The sequence below is a fragment of the Anolis carolinensis genome, unplaced genomic scaffold (genome assembly GCF_035594765.1).
Source record: "Anolis carolinensis isolate JA03-04 unplaced genomic scaffold, rAnoCar3.1.pri scaffold_8, whole genome shotgun sequence".
NCBI classification, from domain to species: Eukaryota; Metazoa; Chordata; class Lepidosauria; order Squamata; family Dactyloidae; genus Anolis; species Anolis carolinensis.
This window is the reverse complement of record NW_026943819.1, coordinates 30,838,851-30,863,256: the sequence shown is the minus strand read 5'-3', so window position 1 is coordinate 30,863,256 and position 24,406 is coordinate 30,838,851. Positions and strand designations below refer to the sequence as shown.

Here is a 24,406-nt window from a genome sequence, read left to right as displayed (position 1 = left end):
CAATTTATTATGATCCACACAGTTAAAGGCTTTAGAATAGTCAATGAAACAGAAATAGATGTTTACCTGAGACTCCCTCCCTTCCCCCATTATCCAGCATCCAGATATTGGCCATTGGGTCTCTCGTTCCTCTGTGCCTAGAAATACAAAGTCTGTCTCTGCCCCCACATTTTCTCCCTTTATTTGCCAGTTATCAATCAATCTGGTTGGCCTCTCGTTTATTAGGCCATTTTGGCAATTAAAAAGGAACTGCATAGTAAGGAGGCAAGTTTGGGCTGGATGGCCTGGTCTCTTCCAACTCAGGGATTTTGTGGCTTTGTATATTAAAAGATAAACAGTGATTACATACTGAAGGCCCTTGGTGAGTTTGGGCCCACCCTGTAGTGACAAGGTATAGTTACCACACCTCTCTTTTTAAAAGACCTCAAACCATTTCCCAACAACGAAACGGCAGGAAACAGGAACACCCTGATCTCCTTTCACAGGGTTTTGTGCTCTTTGGCGGTTCCACCGCTTGGCTCCAGATTGGTTTCAGGATTCTCTCTCTTTCTCCCCCTCCTGGTGAGTGGGAGGCATAAATCCCATTGCTATTCTAGGTCACAGGAAATTGAACTGGCAAGTTTAATCTGTATCAAGCCTCCCACAAACTGGAAGCGGAAGGACACAATACAGGCCATCACTGAGTTACACACATCCGACTTGCAAACAACTCGCTAGTGAAGGGCAGGGCTGAGACAACAGGAAGGGAGGGGAATTTTATATATTATTAGTATTAGTATTTTATTAATTATTAGTTATATATATATATATATGAATACACACACACACACAGGTCATCCCTGAGTTACAAACATCTAACTTGCAAATGACTCACTAGTGAAGAACAGGGCTGGGACAACAGGAAAGGAGAGGAATCTTATATATTATTAGTATTGTATTATATTGTTAGTATTCTATTATAATCTTATTTTATATACACACAGGCCATCCACGAGTTACAAACATCCGACTTACAAATGACTCGCTAGTTAAAAATGGGGCTGAGACCACAGGAAGTGAAAACAATCTTATATATCATTAGTATTATATTATTATTTTATATAGAGAGAAGCCATCCTCAAGTTAAAAACATCCAACTTACAAACAACTCGCTAGTGAAGAATGGGACCACAGGAAATGAGAGGAATCATATATTATAATTATATATACAGTGGGGGGGGGGGGGGGTAAAGTATTTAGTCAGATACCAATTGTACAAGTTCTCCCACTTAAAAAGATGAAAGGCCTGTGATTGACATACTAGGTAGACCTCAACTATGAGAGACAACATGAGAAAACACATCCACAAAATCACATTATCTGATTTTTCACAAATTTATTTGCAAATTATGGTAGAAAAAAAGTATTTGGTCCATAACAGAAGTTCATCTCAATACTTTGCTATATATCCTTTATTGGCCATGACAGAGGTCAAATGTTTTCGGTAAGTCCCCACAAGGTTGGCACACAGTCCTGCTGGTCTTTTGGCCCATTCCTTCCTCCATGCAGATCTATCCCCTCAAGAGCAGTGATGTTTTGGGGCTGTCGCTGGGCAGGACGGACTTTCAACTCCCTCCAAAGGTTTTCTATAGGGTCGAGATCTGAAGACTGGCTCGGCCACTCCAGGACCTTGAAATGTTTCTTACGAAGAAGCCACTCCTTCCTTCGTGGCCCTGGCACAGGTGTGCTTGGGATCACTGTCATGCTGAAAGACCCAGCCATGTTTCATCTTCAGTGCCCTTGCTGATGGAAGGAAGTTTGCACTCAATCTCACGATACATGGCCCCATTCATTCTTTCATGTCTACGGATCAGTCGCCCTGGTCCTTTTGCAGATAAACAGCCCCAAAGCATGATGTTGCCACCCCACGCCATGCTTCACAGTAAGGATGGTGTTCTTTGGGTGCAACTCTGCACTCTTTGTGTTTCTGCCAAGCAGTTCTACTTTGGTTTCATCTGACCATATGACATTCTCCCAATACTCTTCTGGCTCATCCAAATGCTCTCTAGCAAACTTTGGCCGGCTCCGAACATGTCCTGGCTTAAGCAGGGGGCCATGCCTGGCACGGCAGGATCTGAGTCCCCGGAGGCATAGTGTGTTACTGGTAGTAGCCTTTGTGACGTTGGTCCCAGCTCTCTCTCTGCAGGTCATTCACTAAGCCACTCTCTGCAGGTCATTCACTAAGTCCATGTGGTTCTAGGATTTTTGCTCACTGTTCTTGTGATCATTTTGACCCCACGGGGTGAGATCTTTTTTGGAGCCCCAGATCGAGGGAGCTTCTCAGTGGTCTTGTATCTCTTCCATTTTCTAATTATTGCTCCCACAGTTGGATTTCTTCACACCAAGTTGCTTTCCTATTGCAGATTCAGTCTTCCTAGTCTGGTGCAGGGCTACCATTTGGTTTCTGATGTCCTTCGACAGCTCTTTGGTCTTCACCATCGTGGAGTTTGGAGCGTGACTCCTTGAGGCTGTGGACAGGTGTCTTTTATACTGAGAACAAGTTCAAATAGGTGTCATTACTACAGATAATGAGTGGAGGACAGAGGAGCCTCTACAAGAAGTTACAGGTCTGTGAGACCCAGAAATCTTGTTTATAGGTGACCAAATAAATATGTGAAAAATCAGACAATGTGATTGTACATTCTGGATGTGGTTGTATGTTTTCCGGGCTGTATGGCCATGTTCAAGAAGTATTCTCTCCTGACGTTTCACCCACATCTATGGTAGGCATCCTCAGAGGTTTCTCCATACCTCACAACCTCTGAGGATGCCTGCCATAGACGGGGGCGAAATGTCAGGAGAGACTACTTCTGGAACATGGCCATACAGCCCGGAAAACATACAACAACCCTGGGACCACGGCCATGAAAGTCTTTGACAACACATTTTTTGGATGTGTTTTCTCATGTTGTTTCTCATAGTTGAGGTCTACCTATGATGTCAATTACAGGCCTCTCTCATCTTTTTAAGTGGGAGAACTTGTAAAATTGGTATCTGACTAAATACTTTTTTCCCTACTGTGTACACACACACACAGAGGCCATCCCCGAGTTACAAACATCCGACTTACAAACAAGCCAGCAGGAAGTGAGAGGAATCTTCCCCTTGGAAGGAAGGGAAAGCTACTCCTGGAAGTTATTACACTATGTGACACAACTTTTGTTCCTGGATTATAAATGTCATTTTATAATTGGTTCTATCATAAAACATGCAGGAGGGACCTCATCCTGCTGCAGCACATTTGCTCTAGTTTCTCAATGAATATCTCATCTCAGTCAATTCAACGTAAGTTTGTGGCAACCACAAGTTTCTGGAGTAAGGACCGCACAATTAAATAGGAAACAACACTTTCAAACCAGGAACGGAATATTTTTCAATTTTTGTTACATAGTGTTATCTGGGGGAAAGGGATCTCCACTGAAGCTTTGTCTTCAGTCCATGTTTCCACATTGAGCACATTTCCCAAAATCCCCTCCTCATAGGGACAGAAAAGGAGGGGAAAATCTCCTGAAGAGGGACACAGAGAGCTAAGGAAACAACACAGCGGTGTTAACCCTTCCCTATGCCATCCAAAGCTTATATATACAGGCTGTTAGGAATAGTGGAAGTCCAAAGCACCTGGAGGGCCAAAGGTTGCCCAGGACTGCACTAAACCAATTGCTTGCTTTGCACAACAGCAAAGCTTTCTTTCGCAGTATCAGTTCTCCGATCAATTTTAATTCTATCGCAGTGACAAATCCTTCTAATTCCCACCATCAGTGAATGGCCTTGTCAGCCTTCCAAAGGCACATCTGGCTGGCGGCAGCCGGAAACAAGATCCTGGGCCCACCTGCAGTTGTGAACCCTGGGGCTCCCTAGATGCAACCAAACTATAGCTCCCAGCATTCCTCCCCATGGCCTCCAATGGCGAGGGGACTCGGGATCCAACAACGGCAGTAGGTCTGCACGATTCTCACCCATGAAATAGAGAGGCCTTGGCCGGACCCAGCAGAGTCATACTCATAACCAGCACCTTTATTCACTATGGTTCTGTTACACTACAACAATGGCTCTCAATGAAAGCTATGACATTTTTGGGGGGAGGAAGGGACATACCCCAAATCCTGCAAAGTTATACTCATCAAATGCATAAAAGCAAATGTCAATTTGTCCCACAGAGATTCCGGAAACAACCGATTACCAGGATGTCATGCAAACCAATAAAGAGGAGGACAATCTAGCGTTGTACAGATGCATTCCCACATTGATTTGGGACAGAAGGAAGACAGGGACAGGAGAAGGAAGCAAGATGGCCCCTTTGGGAGGGAGGCAGGGATATACAGCACATGGAAGATCTTCACTTACTTACTTACATGGAAGAAATAGTAATAATGATAAACAAACCACGTCAACAGTCCTCCAAGGAGAGTGAAGGGAAAATGGGTGGATTAAAGGTGGAGGGGGAACCCCCACAAAGCATTTCTGTATCCATCAACATGGTTCAGGAAATGAATATGATCTGGCATCCTGACTTTTTAGACAACTGTTCATCAACTTCCGCTGGACCCAGGGAGACACTACCAAGCTTTCATTCTTTAATTTAAGCAACGCTATATAAAAACATCAACACAAAAGGGAAGTTCGGCGCAAACAAGAAAAACAGAACACACTACCGGCTCCCTCCGCAGGACAATGTCTCTCTCCGGAAGCACGAGCCCCGCTTTGTGAAGGAAGACCAGGGGAGGCTGGTCCTCTTAGCCGGCTGCAGATCTCAGGCAATGAAATCCAGCGGCCGGTTGAAGCCACCCTTTCGGTTCATGTATTGCCTGCAATGAGAGAAAGACAAAACGAGACACTAATTACACCCAGAGACCCTTTCCTTTTTTCATAATTTCTTATTGAGCATTTTATTTTTTTCCACACAAAAATAAAACACAAAAGAGGATGGAGAGAGGAGTTCTTGTTAGTAAATCACATCTTTACAAATGTCTATTATATCATAAAGCTTCTCATCTGCTTTTCTGACCCTGGAATTCAACAAAATACTCCTGTTTTGTAGTAGATTTCCTATGAAGCGGGTGAGGTGGTTGTCCTCTGTGATATTATACGTTTTTCTCAGGAGAATGTGATGATTTACAGTATCATAAGCTGCTGACAGGTTTATGAAGACAGCTCCCGTAATCTGCTGCCTTTTCTATTCTAATTAGAGGGTACTAACACATCAATTATCCAACCCAAAGACCCATTCCTAATCCCTAGGAAGCCCTCTTTTTACTCTTCCAATTGACTTGAAACAGGTCACAGCATCAACTTAGTTTTGTAGCCATGAGACAACTTTTCGTTTAGGACAACAGCTAGGCCTGCCTCTCACCCATCAATAAGGCCCAGGCCCAAAGGGTCCCTGGGCATGCACAGAGAGTTTGTACTAGCCTGAGAAGAAGACTAACTTAAGGCACCAATAAAATGGCTGAAAGGACAATGGGTTCCCCTAAAAAATAAAATGACAGCATGGAGGGAAGGGTAATTCATCTGGGAAAAGTCCATCCTGTCCCCCCAGCCCCGCTGGCCAAATACAAGAATAGCAACGTATAGCTACAACACCCCGAACCAAGAATTGATGATTGCATCGGAGTAATTTAAATTATGCAATAAATCCTGAACAGTTAGGAGGCACATGGAACTGACCTTGAGCATTTTCAATGCACCCCAGTATTGACGTTTGGATCTTTATAACAATCTGCCCTTTGGCAGCACTCACAATAAAGAGCCTGAGAATCCAAGGCTGATGCTAAGAGCAAGTTAAGTAGAATATTTATAGAGAGCCACTCGGGAAACAAGGAGGAGAGAAAGAGGCTTTGTTATTGTTTTTAAAAGGGGGATCTGAAGGCAGCTTGCTCAGGTCCGATTTGTCCAAAGGGAAGCAACACCAACCTGTACTTCCTCTTCTGCGAGACATTGATAGCGTAGGCATTCACAGAGCCTTCCACTTTCTTGCCCTGGAAAACAAGAAGTCAGCAGTCACTTTCCAGGCAACAGGAGGTTTCAGAAAGAAAACGTCTGGGACGTTGATTATTTATGAGTTCTATCCATAGAAGAAAGAGCCGATGCTGCTGCTGTTACGTGCCTTCATGCTGATTCTAATTCAGGGAGAAGCGACCCTAAATGTTTGCCCCAAAACCTTCCCTTAAGCCCAGTCTAACCCCAGCTCTGCTCTGGATGAGGCCAACCAATGTTTTAATCTCTGTTCTGTGTATTTAATATGTCTTTTATAGAAATATGTTTTAATAGGCATCTTTTATAGAACTACATTTTAAGATGTGTGTCTATAGAATTTTTGCACTGTTTGTATGTTTTGACTGGGCTGTGACCCGCCTCAAGCCACAAGGAGATGTGGGTAAGAAATACAATTATTACTATTATTATTAATAAAATGTGGCATATGATAACAGAGTCTTAGTGGCCAACGCTGAAAGCTACACCAAGAATCTTCTTCAAATGTATTGGCTGCTGTTGTTGCTATGAGCGGACTCTAAATTATTTTTTGGCATAATATTTATATAGAACATTTCCAAATGTTTTTTCACACGAAGGGGGAAAATAGAACAGTTGGGTAAAAAGGAAGAGTAGGAATAGTGGTGTTATTGTTAGTAAGTTAACTGTTGATCAATATCTAGTATGTCACTGAGGAAGAAGGTTGAGGGACAGAGGGAAAGATTATACAAATTGTAATTGTTACACCTGATTCTTCATCTCTATTATCTTTATACACATCACTTAAAGTGATGGATTACAAATTCTATAACAAAGAGGAGAGTAATAATGTCATCTAATTTTAAACGTAATTGTTGTATCTTCTTATATTTTTTTCATTATTCCATGTTCTTCTTGTCTTCTCCTCTGGCTCTTCTTCATGAAAAGTTCATCTTAATTGTTCTTATTAGATTATTTCTTTTAAGTCTTTTAGCAAATTCTAATTATTGCCTAAATAATCTAAAGGTTTAGCTTAATCTATTAGATAGTAGGTTAGTATTACATAGAAAAAAATGGGGATTTGAATTCAAGCCAACCCACCACACTAGCTCTATACATGTGTTGTTGCAATGCTGGTCAACTTATTTTAGCGTTTTCTTGGCAAAGCCTTATTCCAAGGTAGTCTTTAAACAAAGAGCTTGCTCTTCATTATGAAAAATAGGGAAAGAGGTGAACATACCTGTGCATGTTCTGCCTATTCTTGCACTAAGAATAGATGCTGCTGGCCGATTATTCTCACCCACCAACATTTATTCTCAGCCTCCCGAAGTGAGACACAACCAATGAAAGCACTCTTTTAGAAAACCATGTGAAAAACCCACAAACTAAAACAACCCCCCCCCCCCGCAAGCCAATCAGAGAAAGCTGATCTTCATCCTCCCACTGACTTGAGATCAGCAAAAGAAGTGACTCACTTTTGTGGTGTCAAATGTGGAAAATCCCATTATTTTCATCATCTCAATTTCTTCCTCGGTCTTGCCCTCGAGATCTTCCTCTGGAAAAGAATCCAATAAATGGCAGGGAGACAGTGAGAGACAGCAAAAACGAACCAGGGGAACCTCACTACAGTTGCAATAAAAAAGGAAATCAGTATCTTGGGCAATGTTCTGTCTTTCTGGAGCAGCTGGAGGATGGCTTAAGAGTTATCTGCATTTAGCTGTGACTCTGTAAGCCTCTGTTGCGTTACCTGTGATCTGGCGCTCTTTCCCTTTGGCCTCTTTGCCCTCTTTCTTTTCATCGTCTCGCCTTTCTTTGGGTCGGACCGGAGAGGAAGAGCTGGATCTATGTCGCCGTGGTGATCTAGAACGTTAGAACAGTGCAGGCTTCACTTTCAATAACCAATGGAATTATGAAGTATGTTTGCTAGCTCATCAATTACAAGAAGTGTGAGGATATGGGCTATATAGGGCCAAGTCAAAACTTTATGATTCTATGATATATATCTAAATATCTATCATCTCTCTGTGTCTGTCAATCATATCTGTGGCTGGGCATCCCTTCTAACTATGATTATATGATATATCTATCTCAATAATATCTATCAATCTATCATCTCTCTTTCTGTCAATCATATCTACAGCTGGATGGAGTCTTTCTGCCTGGCAGAAAGAAGCAAGTTGGACTGGGTGGCACTGGGAGTCCCTTTCAACTCTAGGATTCTATGATACACAATAAATCTATCTCAATATCTATCCATCCTCCCTCTCTCTCTCTCTCTCTGTCAATCAATCAATCAATCAATCAATCAATCATATCTATGCCTGGGGATCTCTTCTATGATACATATAGCTCTCAGTAATATATGTGATTCTTTGAGATATATATGTCACAATAATATCTATCTATCTAACATACCTATGAGTGGATGGCCATGCGTCGAGAGGAACTGTAGGGTGTCTTCTTGTCTGGCAGAAAGAAGAGGGTGGGACTGGATGGCCCTAGGGGGTCCCTTCCAACTCTAGGATTCTAAGTCTCGCATTCAGTCAGCCTTCCCCCCCAAACACTGCAAAAGGCAAGAGCCACGGCCCGTCCTCACTCACGCTGCCTACACGATTCCTGCTCACAGAACAGGTGAAGCAAGAACCACAGGCTCACCTGGACCGCCTCCTGTGGGGGGAGCGGGACCGGCTCCTCCTCCGGTCTCTCTCTCGGGACCGAGACCGCTCCCGACGCCTCCTCTCCCGGGAAGCAGACCTGGACCGACGGCGCTCTGGACACAAAGGAAGAACAGGGATGGATGGAATGGCCATTATGCACTTCATAACACTGCTGGTTGTGACCTAAAAGCATTATAAGGCTGAGGTCCAGATGGACGGCACTGCTGTAACTGCCATGGCTGGATGCTATAGACTGACTGGTAGTTTTGGAAGGCATTTGCCTTCTCTGCCAAACTACAACTGGCAGGTCCCCAGAGCATTGGGCCACAGCAGCTACAGTGGGGTCACAGTGCATGGTTTGGGCCCAGGTTCCCTCCAAGATGGCCTTCTCCCCCTACTCTGTGTGTGATGTGTCTACAAAGTGTTGGTTTTGACTTGTAAAACCCTCCATGCTTTGGGTCCAGAACTTGTGTGTTGTGTTTATTCTTTGTTCTATTTCAATACAGTATATGTATTTTATAGAAATACATTTTAAAATGTGTATTTTTAAAAGTATTGTATATTTTATTTTGTTGTAAGCTGCCTTGAGTCTGCTTGCAGTAAAAGGCGGGATAAAAATATCTTAAATAAATAAATACATAAATATTTGATAGAATGTTTTAGATCAGTGGTTCCCAAACCCATTTGGCCCACCGCCCCCTTTCCAGAAAAAATATTACTCAGCGCCCCCTGAAAATTATTTTTTTTAAATTAAACAGAAAGATATACCGTATGTATTAATGTTTCTACTTTTTTTGTAAAATATAGTAAAGAAAGGTGTAAATTAGAAACATTGAAGTTTGAAATTATGAAACTATTTTTTGAACTCAGAATAGAAAGGTAATACAGTTATTCGTTGCTCCCAAATGCACCTGTGGCCATCACCGCCCCCCCTGAATCGCTGCAGCGCCCACCAAGGGGTGGTAGCACCCACTTTGGGAATCACTGTTTTAGATGATTAAATAAATACATAAAACAATTGTGTAACCCACTTCACGCCATGAGGAGAGGCAGGTAAGAAATACAATTATTATTATTATTATTATTATTATTATGCTTTCCTCTTTGTGAATCCTTGGGTGGGATGGGGATATACGAATGGATGCAGAGCAATATTATGAAGACTGCGCGGCATTAAAAGAGACTCAAAACAGCTTTTGCTCCTGGAAAACGCACCTCTTGTACATCTTAAAGTGGGATGAAAAAACAAAAACAGATGCAGAATTATCATCATCATGCTCTCCTCTTTCTGCATCTTTGGGTGAGATGGAGACACAGTAATGGATGCAGAATTAGCATCAGCAGCATGTTTTCCTCTATGTGCATCTTTGGGCAAGATGGGGATGCAGGAATGGATGCATAATTCTTATTATTATTATTACACTTTCCTCTTTGTGCATTCTTGGGTGGGATTGAGTTTAGGAATAGATTAATAATAATAATAATAATAATAATAATAATTTTTAGTATTTATTATCCTGTTTTCCTCTCTTAAAGAACTCCAGAAGCCAATACTCCAGAAGACAGGAGCAGAATTCAAAACAATCTTAACAGATGAGGGAAATGATTGGCCAAAACTAACACAATGAAATTCAACAGGGACAAATGCAAGAGAAAGGCAGAAAAAAGAAATGCAAAAAGACAGAATGGGGGACAATGCCTGGCTCAACAGCAGGACGTGTGAAAAAGATCTTGGGAGTCCTTGTGGGAAGGAAGGGGAACGTGAGCCAATGTTGTGATGTAGCGGCTAAAAAGGCCAATGGGATTTTGGCCTGCTTCAAGAGGAGTCTAGTGCCTAGATCCGGGGAAGTCCAAGTGTTCGACTTGTGATTTTGTGATACGAAATCCAGCATATCTATCTTGTTTGCTGTGTCATACAGTAAAATAATAAAACTGTATTTATACCCCGCTGCCATCTCCCCACAGGGACTCAGGGCGGCTCACATTGTTACAAAAGTAACAACACAAATACACTAGCACAATATACACAGGTTAAAAGACAATAAGGTAATAAAACAAAAGTTAATACAACAGTAATAATATCAAACAACCACCAATACAATTCAGTCAAACTTCATAGGTGGGGGGGGGGGGTGCAGCATCAATATTTATTTATTTATTTATTTTTTCGTGTCAGGAGCAACCGGAGTTGCTTCTGGAGTGAGAGAATTGGCCGTCTGCAAGGACGTTGCCCAGGGGACGCCCGGATGTTTTGATGTTTTACCATCCTTGTGGGAGGCTTCTCTCATGTCCCCGCATGGAGCTGGAGCTGATAGAGGGAGCTCATCCACACTCTCCCCAGGTGGGATTCGAACCTGGCAGCTTTCAGGTCAGCAACCCAACCTTCAAGTCACTTAGTCCACTACGCCATCTGGGGGCTCCAGCATCAATATAAAGATAGAATCATTAGATTAAGATACCCAGATAAGAGGGACCTAGTAAAATTCAGAACAGAATTATAATGAGAATTATAATAATAAGAACAACGCCTAGTCCTGCGCCCATGCTGAGGCCTCCATCCCCCAGAGAGGCCCGGAGGAAGCCCCCCCCCCTTCTTTGTCCCCTTTGGGTGGGACGAAAACACCAGAACGGGTGCAGAACTATTATTACTACGCCTCTTGCTATGGCCAGGGCGGGCGCGGGCTCCTTCCCGGCACTCACCCCTCCGGGGCGGGGAGCGGGACCGGCTCCGTCCCATCGCCTCCGCTCTCCTCACGGCGCTCAGGCGGGAACTTCCGGCGACGCGGCGGTCCGCCCTCTTTCCCTCTCCGGCTAGAAACACCCCCCCCCTCGACGCTCCCGCGGTTCCGCACTTCCGGTCCGCACTTCTCCGGCTCCGCCTGGGGTTGGCTCCTACGGGGTTCTCAACAAAGGATTCCCCCCAGGCAGGAAGCAGCCAGGCTTTGAATCTGCAAGGCTTTCCAGTGCTATTCAAGGTGGCCCATGGCAACAATAACACTGGCAGGGTGGTTGTATGTTTTTCGGGCTGTCTGGCCATGTTCCAGAAGTATTCAACCTCAGTTGGCATTATAACTCTAGCCTGAATTTTATTAGGTCCCTTTTATTCTGGGATTTTAACTGATGATGTTATTTTTATATTGCTGCTGCAGTCCCCCCCAGCAATGAAGTCGACTGAATTGTACTTGGTAGTTGATTGATATTATTACTGCTGTATTAACTCTTGTTTTATTGTCTTACTGTGTTTTATTTTATTTTATTGTATATTGTTCAATGTATTTATGCTGCTGTTTTTGTAAATTGTGCTAGTCGGGCCTTGCCCCACATGAGCTGCCCCGAGTCCCCGTGGGCAGATGGAAGCAGGGTATAAATAAAGTTTTATTATTATTATTATTATTATTATTATTATTATTATTATTATTATTCTCTCCTGACGTTTCGCCTACATCTATGGCAGGCATCCTCAGAGGTTGTTGAAAGAGTTCTTCCTTTCCCCCACCCTGGACATTATTCCACAGGGATACATATAAACCCCTCTTTGCCTAGTTTCCTAGTTTCCTCTGATGGCCAAAAGTGAGGAAGAGCTGAGGAGCCTTATCACCAGGTAAAAGAAGAAAGGGCCAAAGCCGGGCTGCAGTTAAACGTCAAGAAAACCAAGATCATGGCAACCAGACTGATTGATGACTGGCAAATAGAGGAAGAAAGCCTGGAGGCAGGGACAGACTTTGTATTTCTAGGCGCAAAGATCACTGCAGAAGGAGACTGCAGCCAGGAAATCAGAAGACGTTTACTCCTTGGGAGGAGAGCAATGGCCAACCTTGACAAAATAGTGAAGAGCAGAGACATCACACGGGCAACGAAGGTCCACATAGTGACCTATGGATGTGAGAGCTGGACCAGAAGGAAGGCTGAGCGAAGGAAGAGAGATGTTTTGACCTCTGGTGCTGGAGGAAAACCCTGAGCGTGCCTTGGACCTTGGCGAGAAGATCCACCCAGTCCATCCTCCAGGAAATAATGCCCAGTGGCTGCTCACTGGAGGGAAGGAGATGAGAGGCAAAGCTGAAGTATTTTGGCCACATCATGAGGAGACAGGAAAGCCTGGAGAAGATCATGATGCTGGGGAAAACGGAAGGAAAAAGGAAGAGAGGCTGACCAAGGGCAAGATGGATGGACGGTATCCTTGAGGTGACTGGCCTGACCTTGAAGGAACTGGGGCGGTGACGGCCAATAGGGAGCTTTCGCCTGGACTGGTCCATGAGGTCATGAAGAGTCGGAAACGACTATGCGATTGAGCAGCAGCAGCAGCAGCAGCCTAGTTCCCAATAGCCCTCACAACCTCTGAGGATGCCTACCATAGATGTGGGTGAAACGTCAGGAGAGAATGCTACTGGAACATGGCCATGCAGCCCAGAACACTCACTGCAACCCAGTGATTCCGGCCATGAAAGCCTTCGACAACAGATTGAGATTAAATCCTGACGAGGCAGAGGTGCCCCTAGCCCATCCTAAGCCAGGCCAGGGCGTGGGCCTGCAGCCCGTGCTGGCCGGAAGGGGTCCCGCTCCCCAGAAGACCCAGGGCTCAGGTGTGGCCCAGGTGTGGGCAGTGCCAGGAGGGCCTCTGCACAGTTCAGGCTTGTGCGCCAGCTGCACCCGTACCTTGAGACGCCAGATCTGGCCACAGCAGCCCATGCCTGGACTGCTGCAATGCACTCTGCCTGGGGCTGCCTTTGAAGAGTGCGCAGAAGCCGTTGCTGGTGCAGAGATCAGCTGCCAGGTTACTGACTGGAGGGCCCCACAGGGCGAGAACCAGTCCCACGCTGTTGTCGAAGGCTTTCCTGGCCGGAATCGCTAGGTTGCTGTGAGTTTCCAGGGCTGTTTCTGGAACATGGCCATACAGCCCAGAACACTCACAGCAACCTACTCCCATGCTGCGGCAGCTGCACTGACTCCCAATTTACTACCAGACGAAATGTAAAGTGTTGGCTGTTACCTGTAGAGGCCTAAACGGTTCGGGTCCAGACTACCTGACCAATTGCCTCTCCTCATATGACCCTGCCCCGTCACCGCACTCATCGGGGGAGGCTCAGTCTTAAGAAATGGGGCCACAAAGTGGAGTCCACGACATGCAAGCATGGAGAAAAGCAAACCACAGACAACAGTGCAAATTGAAATCCTACCTATGCTCCCAGGCTTAGAGAGAATCTAACGCTGAATATCTGGCTTCCACAGGATGAATGGTTTATTGACAGGGCTTTGAAGGCAGATAGGGATTTAATCTATTCATCTGCTTTTCAGTCTTACTATACTGCATGTACTGATTATTTTTATTTACATGGTAGTTATAATTCATCCAGTGGGTAAAAGACTTGTTGGTGATGTTTTGTTTTCTAGAGCTGATTCTGGTCCTCATCATCTGCTGCATGCCTATACTTTTGTGCTTGTTTAAGAATTGTATGGCGCAGCTCATTTTTCAGGAAACCTCCAAGCTGACCCTGTGCATGTCAGCACAAAAAGAAGCCCTTACATATCCAAGCAAACCTGGATGAAGAATTTATGGCATTCTGTATTAAAGAGAGTGTAGCAGAACTGGAACAATATATTAGAGTTGCTAATAATGGACAAAATAACTGTACACTTAAGAGGAGAACCATTAGAGAACTTTGTTAATGAATGGCAACCAATGAGCCAATATCTCAATATAAAATTAATTTAAAAATGTACATAGAGGAAGCTAATAGACTGAAGGCAAGGAGGAAACGGATATTAATTTGGAACTTTGAATATTTTTATATGTACTATTCAAATAGAAGACTGTGACCCCTTATTGAAAATATATTGTCTGAGAAATGATTATGAAAGACTAATAGATGAAAGTATTGCACTGTATGCAACAAACACTTGCAATGTATGTTATTTGAATGAATTAAAATTAATAAACATAAAAAAGAGAGTGTATCCAAACACAGGTTTAGTGTTCTGGTGAAAGTTTATTTGCATCTGCTTTTTTGTGTTTTGTTTTGTCTTTATTTTTAGAGCACTCAAAGGAGACAAAAAGCTTTTCATCGAAAAGGAGTCTTGGATCTGGACACGAAGCGGCAGCGGCAGCAGGGGAGACCTTTGCACCCGGCCAAAGAAAGCGCCTCGAAAGGAGCCGAGCCGTTTAGATGCCATTCGGTCCAGAGGAAGAGGAGGGAGAAAAAGGGAGGGAGAGGAAGGCAGAGGAGAAAGAGCGGCGGCGGCATTGCATACAGACTGCCTTTCAATGGGCACATGCAGCAGCAACAGCAGCAGGAGCACATGGCAAAGCGCACAGGGTTTGCCTGCCGGCACATCGCTCAAACACTGCAACAAATTCCGAAACAGAGAGTGGGAAAAACACAGAAAAGAAGTGATATAAAAGTTCAAAGGGACACCAGCCAGAAGTCTACACTGTGGAATGAATGTAGTTTGACACCACATAAACTGCCCTGGCTCAAAGTGATGGGCTTCAGGGGAGTTGTGGTTTCGCAGGGTCTTTTCCTTGGTGCTCCCCGAGAGCTGTAGTTTGCAAGGCCTGGTGCCAAGGAGGGCCAAGTGGCAGCTCCCAGCATGCCATCGCGTTGAGCAACGGGGGCCCAAGCAAAGTCGAACTGCATTCCTTCTGCAGTGTAGATGCGCCCAGGGAAGAGAGCGCTCGTTTGTCGAAAAGGGGGCAAATCACAGAAAGAAAGAAAAACGGGTCTTTGGGGGCCGCAATGCACATTGCAGGAAGGTAAGTATTATTTACACAAGACCCTCAAAGGTCGACGTCACAACATCTATCCAAACACACAAAAGGGGGAGTGTGTCCTGTGTCGGTGTGACATCCAACAGCACTTGGAAGCAGCGATTGTCGGGCACAGATGCTGGGCTTTCAGCCTTGCAATGCGATTCTATCCTGCGTTTTGGGGCAGCTCCTGATTTTGGGAAGCAAAGAGGAGGCCTTTGGGACCCCTGCACTAAAGGGGAGTCTTGCACACCGGAGGGTGGATCTGCACTGCAGCATAGATGCTGTTCAACACCACTTTAACTGCCAGGGCTCAAGGCAACGATCGGCAGGTGATAAATAGTTTTGCATCGGACCAGATCACACAGTTGACTGTTTTACGAGAACAAGGCTCCGGCAAGCAGATGTCTGCTTCTAAATGAATAATTATGCCCTTCATGCCATGAAGTTGCAGCGTGAGGTGAAGTGTCTCCATTCCCCACTAACTCAAGTGATTCTCCAGGAAATGCAACAAATCAGACTGAAGAAGGAAAAGACGGCTATTCCTCCATTGAGTAGTCTGTCCAAGGCTGCATCTACACTGCACAATTAACGCAGCTTTGACGCCACTTTCGACTGCCCTGGCTCAGCGCTGCGAGATCCAGGCAGGTGTCGATTTGGCAGAAAAGGCTAAGGATCGTGTAAAGCTACAACTCCCATGATTCTATAAGGTGATGCCAGACCGCATTCATTCTCAGTGTGGACGCATACATCCCTGGCCAAGAAACATACTTGCTCCTAAAAACAATGGGTAGGAATGTGTGCAGACGGGGGGCAGATATGAAGCCACAGGTTTGTGGAAGCACCATAAGAAATGCAGAAATGCCATCTGCTTTGGCCGTTCCCAAAGGTGACGGGCATCCTCCCCGCTCACGATTGTTTCTACGGTAGTGGTGTTTGTGCCATGTCATTTATGACGTGTGGCACTAAGACACAGAGTTTTCTTGGCAAGATTTGGTCAGAGGAGGGCCTCCCCGCGGCTGAGAGCATGTGACTTTCCAGTGGGCGTCCATGGCTGAGAAGGGGATTCTGGTCTCCAGTTCCAAACCATATTGCCTATCTGTCGGTACCTTTGAGGTAGAAGACACGCGCCAACATTGTGGAAGGAATGCAGTTTGATGCCAATTTAATTGCCATGCCTCGGTGCTATGGAGTCATGGGAAGTTGTAGCTTTCCAAGATTTTTATCCTTCACTGGCGGTGCCTCACGATACTACAACTCCTGGGATTCCACAGCACTGGGCCATGACAGTTAAAAGGGCATCGAATGGCATTAATTCTACAGTGGGGTGGCTCCTGTATGTCTGGATGGGCAACTGACCACCTATTTAATGGGAAGGTGCCTTGTGCCGCTGGGACTTTTAGCTGGCCTTTTCTCTTGTCGTACGACTGCCTAAAACCATCTTTTTGCCCCAACATAAACTGGAAATCCCATTTCAGTGGAGGTTGCCATGGCAGTTGAAGCGGCATCAAAGTGCTGCAATGGTGGTGTGCTGGGATCTCGTGTCTACACAATGACATATACAAGGCGAATCAGTCTATACAGAACAAATGCAATTTGGCACCATTTATCTTTCACAGCCCAAAGCTATGGATCCCTGGGACTTGCAGTTTGACAGAGAAGGCTAAAGACCTTGTAAAACTACAAGTCCCGGAATTCCACAGCCTTGAGCCATGGCATTTATACTTTCTCGGGGCTCGGGCTATGGCGCAGGCTGGAGAGCAGCTGCAATGAATCACTGCAATGAATCACTCTGACCAGGAGGTCATGAGTTCGAGGCCCGCTCGGAGCCTATGTTTGTTTGTCTTTGTTCTATGTTAAAAGGCATTGAATGTTTGCCTATATGTGTAATGTGATCCGCCCTGAGTCCCCTTCGGGGTGAGAAAGAAGGGCGGAATATAAATGCTGTAAATAAATAAATAATAAATAAAAAAATTGCCTTCTCTGCCAAAGAATGCTGCGGCTCGCCAAACTACAACTCCCTGGATTCCATAGCACTAAGGCCCCTTCTACACTGCCATATAAGATCTAGATTATCCACTTTGAGCTGGATTATATAGCAGTGTAAACTCATGTAATCCAGTTCAAAGTAAATAATGTGGGTTATTTGATTTGAACATCTGGATTATATGGCAATGGAGAAGGGGCCTAAGTCTTGGCAGCCAACGCGGTGTCAACCTGCACCATTCCCCAGTGTAGACGCAGCCAATCCATCTCGGCCTTTTCTGCGCTTTCGGCCAATGAAATACGAGGAGCATTCCTGCACACGAAGCACATTCTCCACCCAAACACTGGCTCTTTTGAAGCAATGTACAGTTGCAGCCAAAGTTACACAGCCACTTATGGAAACACTTTTCAAGCACGACACGATCCCGCAGCAGGGCAGTCGAAGGCAAGACGCGGCCTCACAAGCCTCTCGTTACGATGGTGACGATGAGGCGCCGCCGAGGGCTGGCAGTGCGTGTGATTCGAACGCGGTTCCAGACTTACCAAGGAGCACTTATGTGACGGGAGCGAAGGGTGACGTTTAACGCCTTGCCTGTTCCCCGCATGCGCTTCCCTTGCGTGCCATGGCATGCGCCCGCCGGCCTTGCCATCGCGGCACCAAAGAGGCTCCTCTGCCGTTCCTTCGCAAGGCAGTCCGCCAACAAAGGGAGATGCGCAAGGAAGGGGATACCTATGGGATTGCCATCCTATCCTTGCCAAATCTTCCATGCTATGAGTCCCATCATCCCTGGTCAAAGTCAAGGTGGAGGCCAATCATTCTCATGCCCAGGAATCCATGATATATCGCGATTTATTACAGCCACATTAACTGCCATGGTTTGACGCTATGCATTCTGGGATTTGTAGTTTGTGGGATGTTTGCCCACCTGTGTCTCTGGTGCCGCAACAAACAACAAATCCCAGGATTCCATGGCAGTTAACGCAGCGTCAAACTGCTTCTAGGCTATGACTTTTGTCATAGACTTTCCAAGGTGAATCTAGAGTGAGAATAGCATTCAGCACCTTGGACAGAAACCTCAATCTCTGCCTGTATTGCCCAAAAGCAACGTCTGTGCTGTAATCTAGTGCACTCGGCAGCCACGCAAACATGGCTTGGGCACGATTGAGTCTGCATGGATCCGCCTGGCTTTACAGAGCAATGAATCCAAGGGCCACTCTCTGCAAAGCCCATGATGGGTCCAAGGGCCGAGTGGGACAGCACCAAAATTGGATCAGGTTTCCCATTTTAAAAATAAATCAATAGCTGGCTCGGCCTAAGCGATGGGGATAGCACCCAATTTTGCTCCAGGTTGTAAACCTGACAGAGAGGCTTTGGTTGGCCTGAGTGGTCTTGGAACACAAGGTGGAAAAGTCCAAGGAAAATGTGGCACGACTCTTTGGGAAGTTCTCCTGCTTAAGCTGAAAGAAAGAAAGAAAGAAAGAAAGAAAGAAAGAAAGAAAGAAAGAAAGAAAGAAAGAAAGAAAGAAACAAAGAGGGAGGGAAGGAAGGAGGAAAGAAAGAAGGGAGGGAAGGAAGGGACCTGGACAGAGCAACCTGGACAGAATACCCCACAATTCCCCCCTTTTGGCCCCGATGCCAGATTCGCGCCCAAGGAAATCCCATAGAGCTGCCCTGCAGCAAACATGGCAAAGAGTTTGGAGCAATTCCCACCGAAGGCATTCTTTTGGAGAAGCGTCCAAAGAGAGAGGAAGGGTCCCGGGTGCCACTCCAGGGCATCCAGAGGCCACGGAGGCCGTTGCCCCCATTATTTCCAATGTCCACGGAAACGGACAGAGGGAGGAAGGTGCGCCCAAAGAGGCCGGGGAATCAACGGCGGAGGTCCTTCTCCCCGCCCCGCCCCCCCCACCCCGCCCCCGCCTCGAATCCTTGGGTGGCCGGAAGGAGAAGGAGGAAGGCTGGGCCGAGTTCTCCCGCTGCGGCCACGTCCCCAAAGCCCGCCAGAGCCACCCCGGCCCCTCGACTCTCCTCCACCGAACTTCCCCGAGAGTGGCGGAAGGGGGAAGGCGGTGACGGAGGGCCAAACGGAGGCGGAGGCGGAGGAGGCGAGACTCGGGGGCGGCAGTGGCGGACGAGGCGGCCGTGGCTCAGGACTCGGCCTTCTCTTTCTTCTTGCTCTTCTTCAGGAAGGACGGGGCCCGGAACTTCTTCTTCTTCTTGGAGGGGGACTTGGAGGGCGAGCCGTCGGGGGACACGGCCTTGTCCTTGGGCGCTTCCTGGTCGGTGGCGGCAGTGGTGTCGGCGTTGGTGGTCATCTGGCTCAGCTCTTTGCTCAGGAGATCCTCTGCCGTCGCATCCTCCTCCTTGCCGTTGACCACCGGGTCGACCCTCCGGCCGGCCTCCTCCTCCTCGCCTTCCAAAAGAAAACAGAGGCAGCAGTGAGCGGACGGGCCCTTCGGACATCTGCCCGGCCCATTCCCCAATTGCAGTAGAGTCTCACCTATCCAACATAAACGGGCCGGCAGAACATTGGCTAAGCAAATATGTTGGATAATAATATGTTGGCTGGTGACAACACATCACTCTGACCAAGAGGTCATGAGTTCAAGGGCAGCTCGGAGCCTGCGTTTGTCTCTGTCTTTGTTCTATGTTAATGCATTGAATGTTTGCCTATATGTGTGTAATGTGATCTGCCCTAAGTCCCCTCCGGGATGAGAAGGGCAGAATATATATACTGTAAATAAATTAAAAATAAATAAATAAATAATAAGGAGAGATTAAGGAGAAGCCTACTAAACATCAAATTAGGTTATGATTTTACAAATGAAGCACCAAAACATCATCTTATACAACAAATTTGACAGAAAAAGTAGTTCATTAAACATTAATGCTACGTAGTAATTACTGTATTTACGAATTTAGCACCAAAATATCACGATGTATTGAAAACATTGACTACAAAAATGCATTGGATAATCCAGAACGTTGGATAAGCGAATGTTGGATAAGTGAGACTCTACTGTACATCATCATCGTCATCGTTGTGGGCCTAGGTCTCTCCTTCGGGATCTGTAGTTTGAGGAGGGGGCTCTGGGGCTGCTGCAAGCTGGTCCCCAGTCCCTCAGCAAATTACAAATCCCCTCCCTGCTGGGATTTATAGTTTGATTAATAATAATAATAATAACAACAACAACAACAACAACAACAGCTTTATTTATTTTCTGCCCTATCTCCCCAAAGGGACTCAGGTTGGCTTTATAGTTTGATGAAGGGCTTCTCTCGCGAGCCCTGAGGCTGCTGCAAGCAGGACGACTCCAGCAGCCGATCCCCAATCCTTCAGCAATCTACAAATCCCCTCCCTGCAGTTTTGAAGTATTGACGCTTAATTCTAATACTTGCACATTGTAGGTTTTAGATGGCTGCAAGCCGCGTTGCATCCCAAGCGGGATCACCACCACCACCAACATCCCAGAATTCCACAGGATTGGAATCCATGGCGGGAAAACAGGTATGAAACCCACCCTACAGAATCCTGGGATTTATAGTTTGACGAGGGGCTGCTCTCATGCGCTCTTTGGCTGCTACAAGCAAGAGAACTCTCCGGCAGCCAATCCCAAGCCCCTCAACAACCTACAAATCCCCTCCCTGTAGTTTTAAAGTATTTTAATGTCTGGAGCCATTTTAATTGGATTGTACTGATTCTAATATTTGCATGTTGTGGGTTTTGGACTGGTGTGAGCCGTACTGCATCTCAACCAAGAGACAGAAGCGGGATCGGCACCATCACCACCAGCCCAGAAATCCACAGAATTGGTCCATCTTCTACAACCCGGAAAACTCACTCCATGGGACTTCCGGTGGAGCAACGGGAGGAGCAGCGTCAGCCGAGCTCAAGGGCAAGTTCTGAAGCTGTTATCTTATTGCTTTTATATTATCTTAAATTCTCAATTTTAATTGAAGACTGTTGCCCTTGAACTCCTTGCTTTTACTAAAGACTGTTCATATGAAGCTAATGCAGTTTTAAAGATTTTATTGGCAACTGTTTGTTTGGAAAACACCTAAGCCTAAGCCTCCCTTGAAGGAGGGAAGGCAAGAAGAGGATCACATTGCTGAATCTCTGCTTGCCTCAAACTGCTTTCTTCCCGGCTGGCTGGAAGGCTTGCAGTGCTCCAGGTTTCCAAAGATTTTTTATAATTTTTTTACTTTTTACTTTTTTTTCTTATCTGGCCTCCTTTTGTTTGCTGGCTGCTACCCTGGAGTACATACTAGGAAGCAGAGAGCCCTCTACTACTCAAGGCTGCTGACTCAAGGAACACTCTTTGAGCTGTTTTTACTTCAGAGCTCTTTCAAAGCACTAATCTCTGCTAAATAGGTACAAACTGCAAGGGAACAAAACAGCAGATGATATAAGGACTGCAGATAAAGGCCAAGTATTAAAACATATCAAGATATATTGGCGTGCTTTATCAAAGTCATTGCAGCAATCTCTATCAAATACCAACTAACAGTTATTAACTAGTACCTAAAACTCTTGGTTGCTTAAAGACTCTGTGACTTCATTTTAAAAGAACCATGGTAATCAGAATTGGTCCATGGCGGCAAAATGAAATGGGAATGAAACCCATCCTACGGAATCCTGGGATTTGTAGTTTGACTAAGGGCTTTTCTCGTGAGCTCCGAGGCTGCCGCAAGCACGACGACTCTCCGGCAGCCGATTCCCAATCCCGCATTTAAGTATTTTCATGTCTGGAGCCATTTCAATGGGAGCGTACGCTTAATTCTACTATTGGCACGTTGTGGGTTTGAGGCCCCTTTATACTTACTACATGGACAAGTATTCAGAATCAGGGGGAACTCCTTGGATGAGAGCCACACATGGAAAGAGAAAGGGAGACGTTGTGGAGACAAAGACGGCAAACACAATGGAGCACAAGGAGGCCGCGGGGAAGGAGGAGGCATGGACGACAACACAAACACACACAATGAGAGAGAGAGAGAGAGAGAGAGAGAGAAAGGGGCATCCGTCTGTCCGTACTTGGTGGACTACATATCCCATCTCCCACAAAACCACTTCCCCAAGCTCCCCATCTTGATGCAAAGTGTGTAGAAGTTGCTTTGGGGGCATCACTTGGGGGGGGGGGGAGTCCAAGGAGACCAAAGGCTAAGTGGTCATCTGCCAGGAGGGCTTGGGCTGTGTCTTCCTTTCAGGAAGAATGGGGTTGGACCCGAGGACTTGGCTTCTAGGGCTGGCAGGTGAGGCTCCCTGGAGTTGCATAAACTAGTGCTGGATATTCATAGAATCATAGAGTTGGTTCCTAATCCATGACTAACTGATCTGATTTATAATCTCTACATACTGAATAAATAAATACATGAATAAATACTGAAGACTTGGCTCTTCCAACAGGCTTTTGGCGACCAATTTCCTTAGTTTGGGATCGCCTTGTTGAATATTTTATTTTTATAGTATTTTTACTCCTTAGCCGTACATAGTCTCTAAGTCAGGGGTCCCCAAACTAAGGCCCGGGGGCCGGATGAGCCCTCCAAGGTAATTTACTTGGCCCCCGCCCTCATTTATAATATAATTTTTTATATCAGTTTGAATAATATAATATATTGTATATACATATAATATTGATAATAATATTATCATTTTATACAATACAATACTAACAATAATATCATATAATAATATTAATTTTATGTTATATATCTATATATATAAAAGGGTAATAAAATTTCGGCCTAGGACAAAACAACAAAACTACACATCCCAGAAACACAAAACTTGGCAGCACAACCCCTCATCCATGCCTCTATGTTCATACAAAAGAAAAGAAAAATAATTTCCTAATTAGAGGGAGAGGAATCATTGTTTTTATCCAATTGCTGCCAGTTAGAAGGCTAAGCTCGGCCCACTTGGTCTCCTAGCAACCCACTCAGCTCAGGGGACAGGAGAGTTAGGCCTCACTTAGGCCTCTTCCACACTGCCTATAAAATACAGATTATCAGATTTGAACTGGATTATATGAAAGTGTAGACTCAAGGCCCTTCCACACAGCTATATAACCCATTTATAATGGTCAGGGGAAAACCTTGACCCTTTGCCTTAACTACCACCAGTTCCTCAATACTTTATTTCCCATACCACCATACTTCGCCACAGCAACGCGTGGCCGGGCACAGCTAGTTACATATAATATTACAGTATAGTGGTATAGTTCAATATAGTATAATGCTAATATTGTGCTATGCTAATAATATAATATATTGTATGTACATACAGCTGCTCTGAGTTCCCTTCGGGGTGAGAAGGGTGGGATATAAATGTAGTAAATAAATGTAGTAAATGATTTTGGACTTAAATAAATAATTTTGGACTTAGGTTCGCCCAAAGTCTGAAATGACTTGAAGACACACAACAACAACAACAACAACAGTCCTAACTAACCTGACTATCTCATTGGCCAGAAGCAGGCCCACACTTCCTATTGAAATCCTGATAGGTTTATGTTGGCTAAAATTATTTTCATTTTTAAATATTGTATTGTTTTTTCATTGTTGTTGTTGTTGTTTTGCACTACAAATAAGATATGTGCAGTGTGCATAGGAATTTGTTTGGTTTTTTCCCCCCAAATGATAATTCGGCCCCTCAACAGTCTGAAGGATTGTGGACCGACCCTCTGCTTTAAAAGTTTGGGGAGCCCTGGTCTAGGTGAACCCCTTCTCTAGCACTTTAATGGGATAATAGTCCCTGGTATCTAACTCTCTCCTAACTTGCATCTGACACTATTCGCACTTTTATGGCCCACTTCCCCTTTTAGGAGCCAACCCAGGATTTTACCAAAGTATATATTGTTTTTTATTGGTTTATGTGATTTTATTGTTTTATTGTTGAGTTTTATATTGTTTGTTGCCTGGCCCTGGCCCCATGTAAGCCGCCCCGAGTCCCCTCGGGGAGATGGGGTGGGGTATAAAAATAAAATTATTATTATTATTATTATTATTATATTATATTATTATTATACTGTATGA

At 45.2% G+C, this 24,406-nt stretch overlaps 2 protein-coding genes across 3 annotated transcripts in view; both read right to left on the bottom strand.

Annotated features, from left to right (window-relative positions):
• Nucleotides 1-4,032: 4,032 nt before the first annotated feature.
• Nucleotides 4,033-11,502, bottom strand: snrnp27 (small nuclear ribonucleoprotein U4/U6.U5 subunit 27). Its single transcript, XM_003228515.3, has 6 exons — nt 11,346-11,502; nt 8,644-8,758; nt 7,736-7,848; nt 7,464-7,543; nt 5,950-6,014; nt 4,033-4,844 (listed from the first exon to the last, which is right to left on the bottom strand). Exons 1-6 carry the CDS (start codon nt 11,380-11,382, stop codon nt 4,790-4,792), a joined length of 465 nt encoding a protein of 154 aa, XP_003228563.1. The 5' UTR covers nt 11,383-11,502; the 3' UTR covers nt 4,033-4,789.
• A 3,107-nt stretch (nt 11,503-14,609) lies between these two features.
• The window catches only part of add2 (adducin 2), a 51,477-nt gene continuing 41,680 nt past the window's right edge, over nt 14,610-24,406 (bottom strand). For both annotated transcript variants that reach the window (XM_003228517.4, XM_008122228.3), the window contains one exon: nt 14,610-19,784. In XM_003228517.4, the coding sequence (XP_003228565.1) occupies nt 19,519-19,784 (266 nt within the window). In that variant the 3' untranslated portion in view covers nt 14,610-19,518. The remainder of the gene's footprint in view (nt 19,785-24,406) is intronic.

What these genes read in the sequence shown, in the direction of transcription:
- snrnp27 (XM_003228515.3), bottom strand. Translation starts at nt 11,382, where the DNA reads ATGGGACGGAGCCGGTCCCGCTCCCCGCCCCGGAGGG. An exon ending in CCACATTTGACACCACAAAA is followed by an intron (nt 6,015 to 7,463) that starts GTGAGTCACTTC and finishes CTTGTTTTCCAG; the next exon opens with GGCAAGAAAGTGGAAGGCTC. An exon ending in TCGCAGAAGAGGAAGTACAG is followed by an intron (nt 4,845 to 5,949) that starts GTTGGTGTTGCT and finishes CTCTCATTGCAG; the next exon opens with GCAATACATGAACCGAAAGG.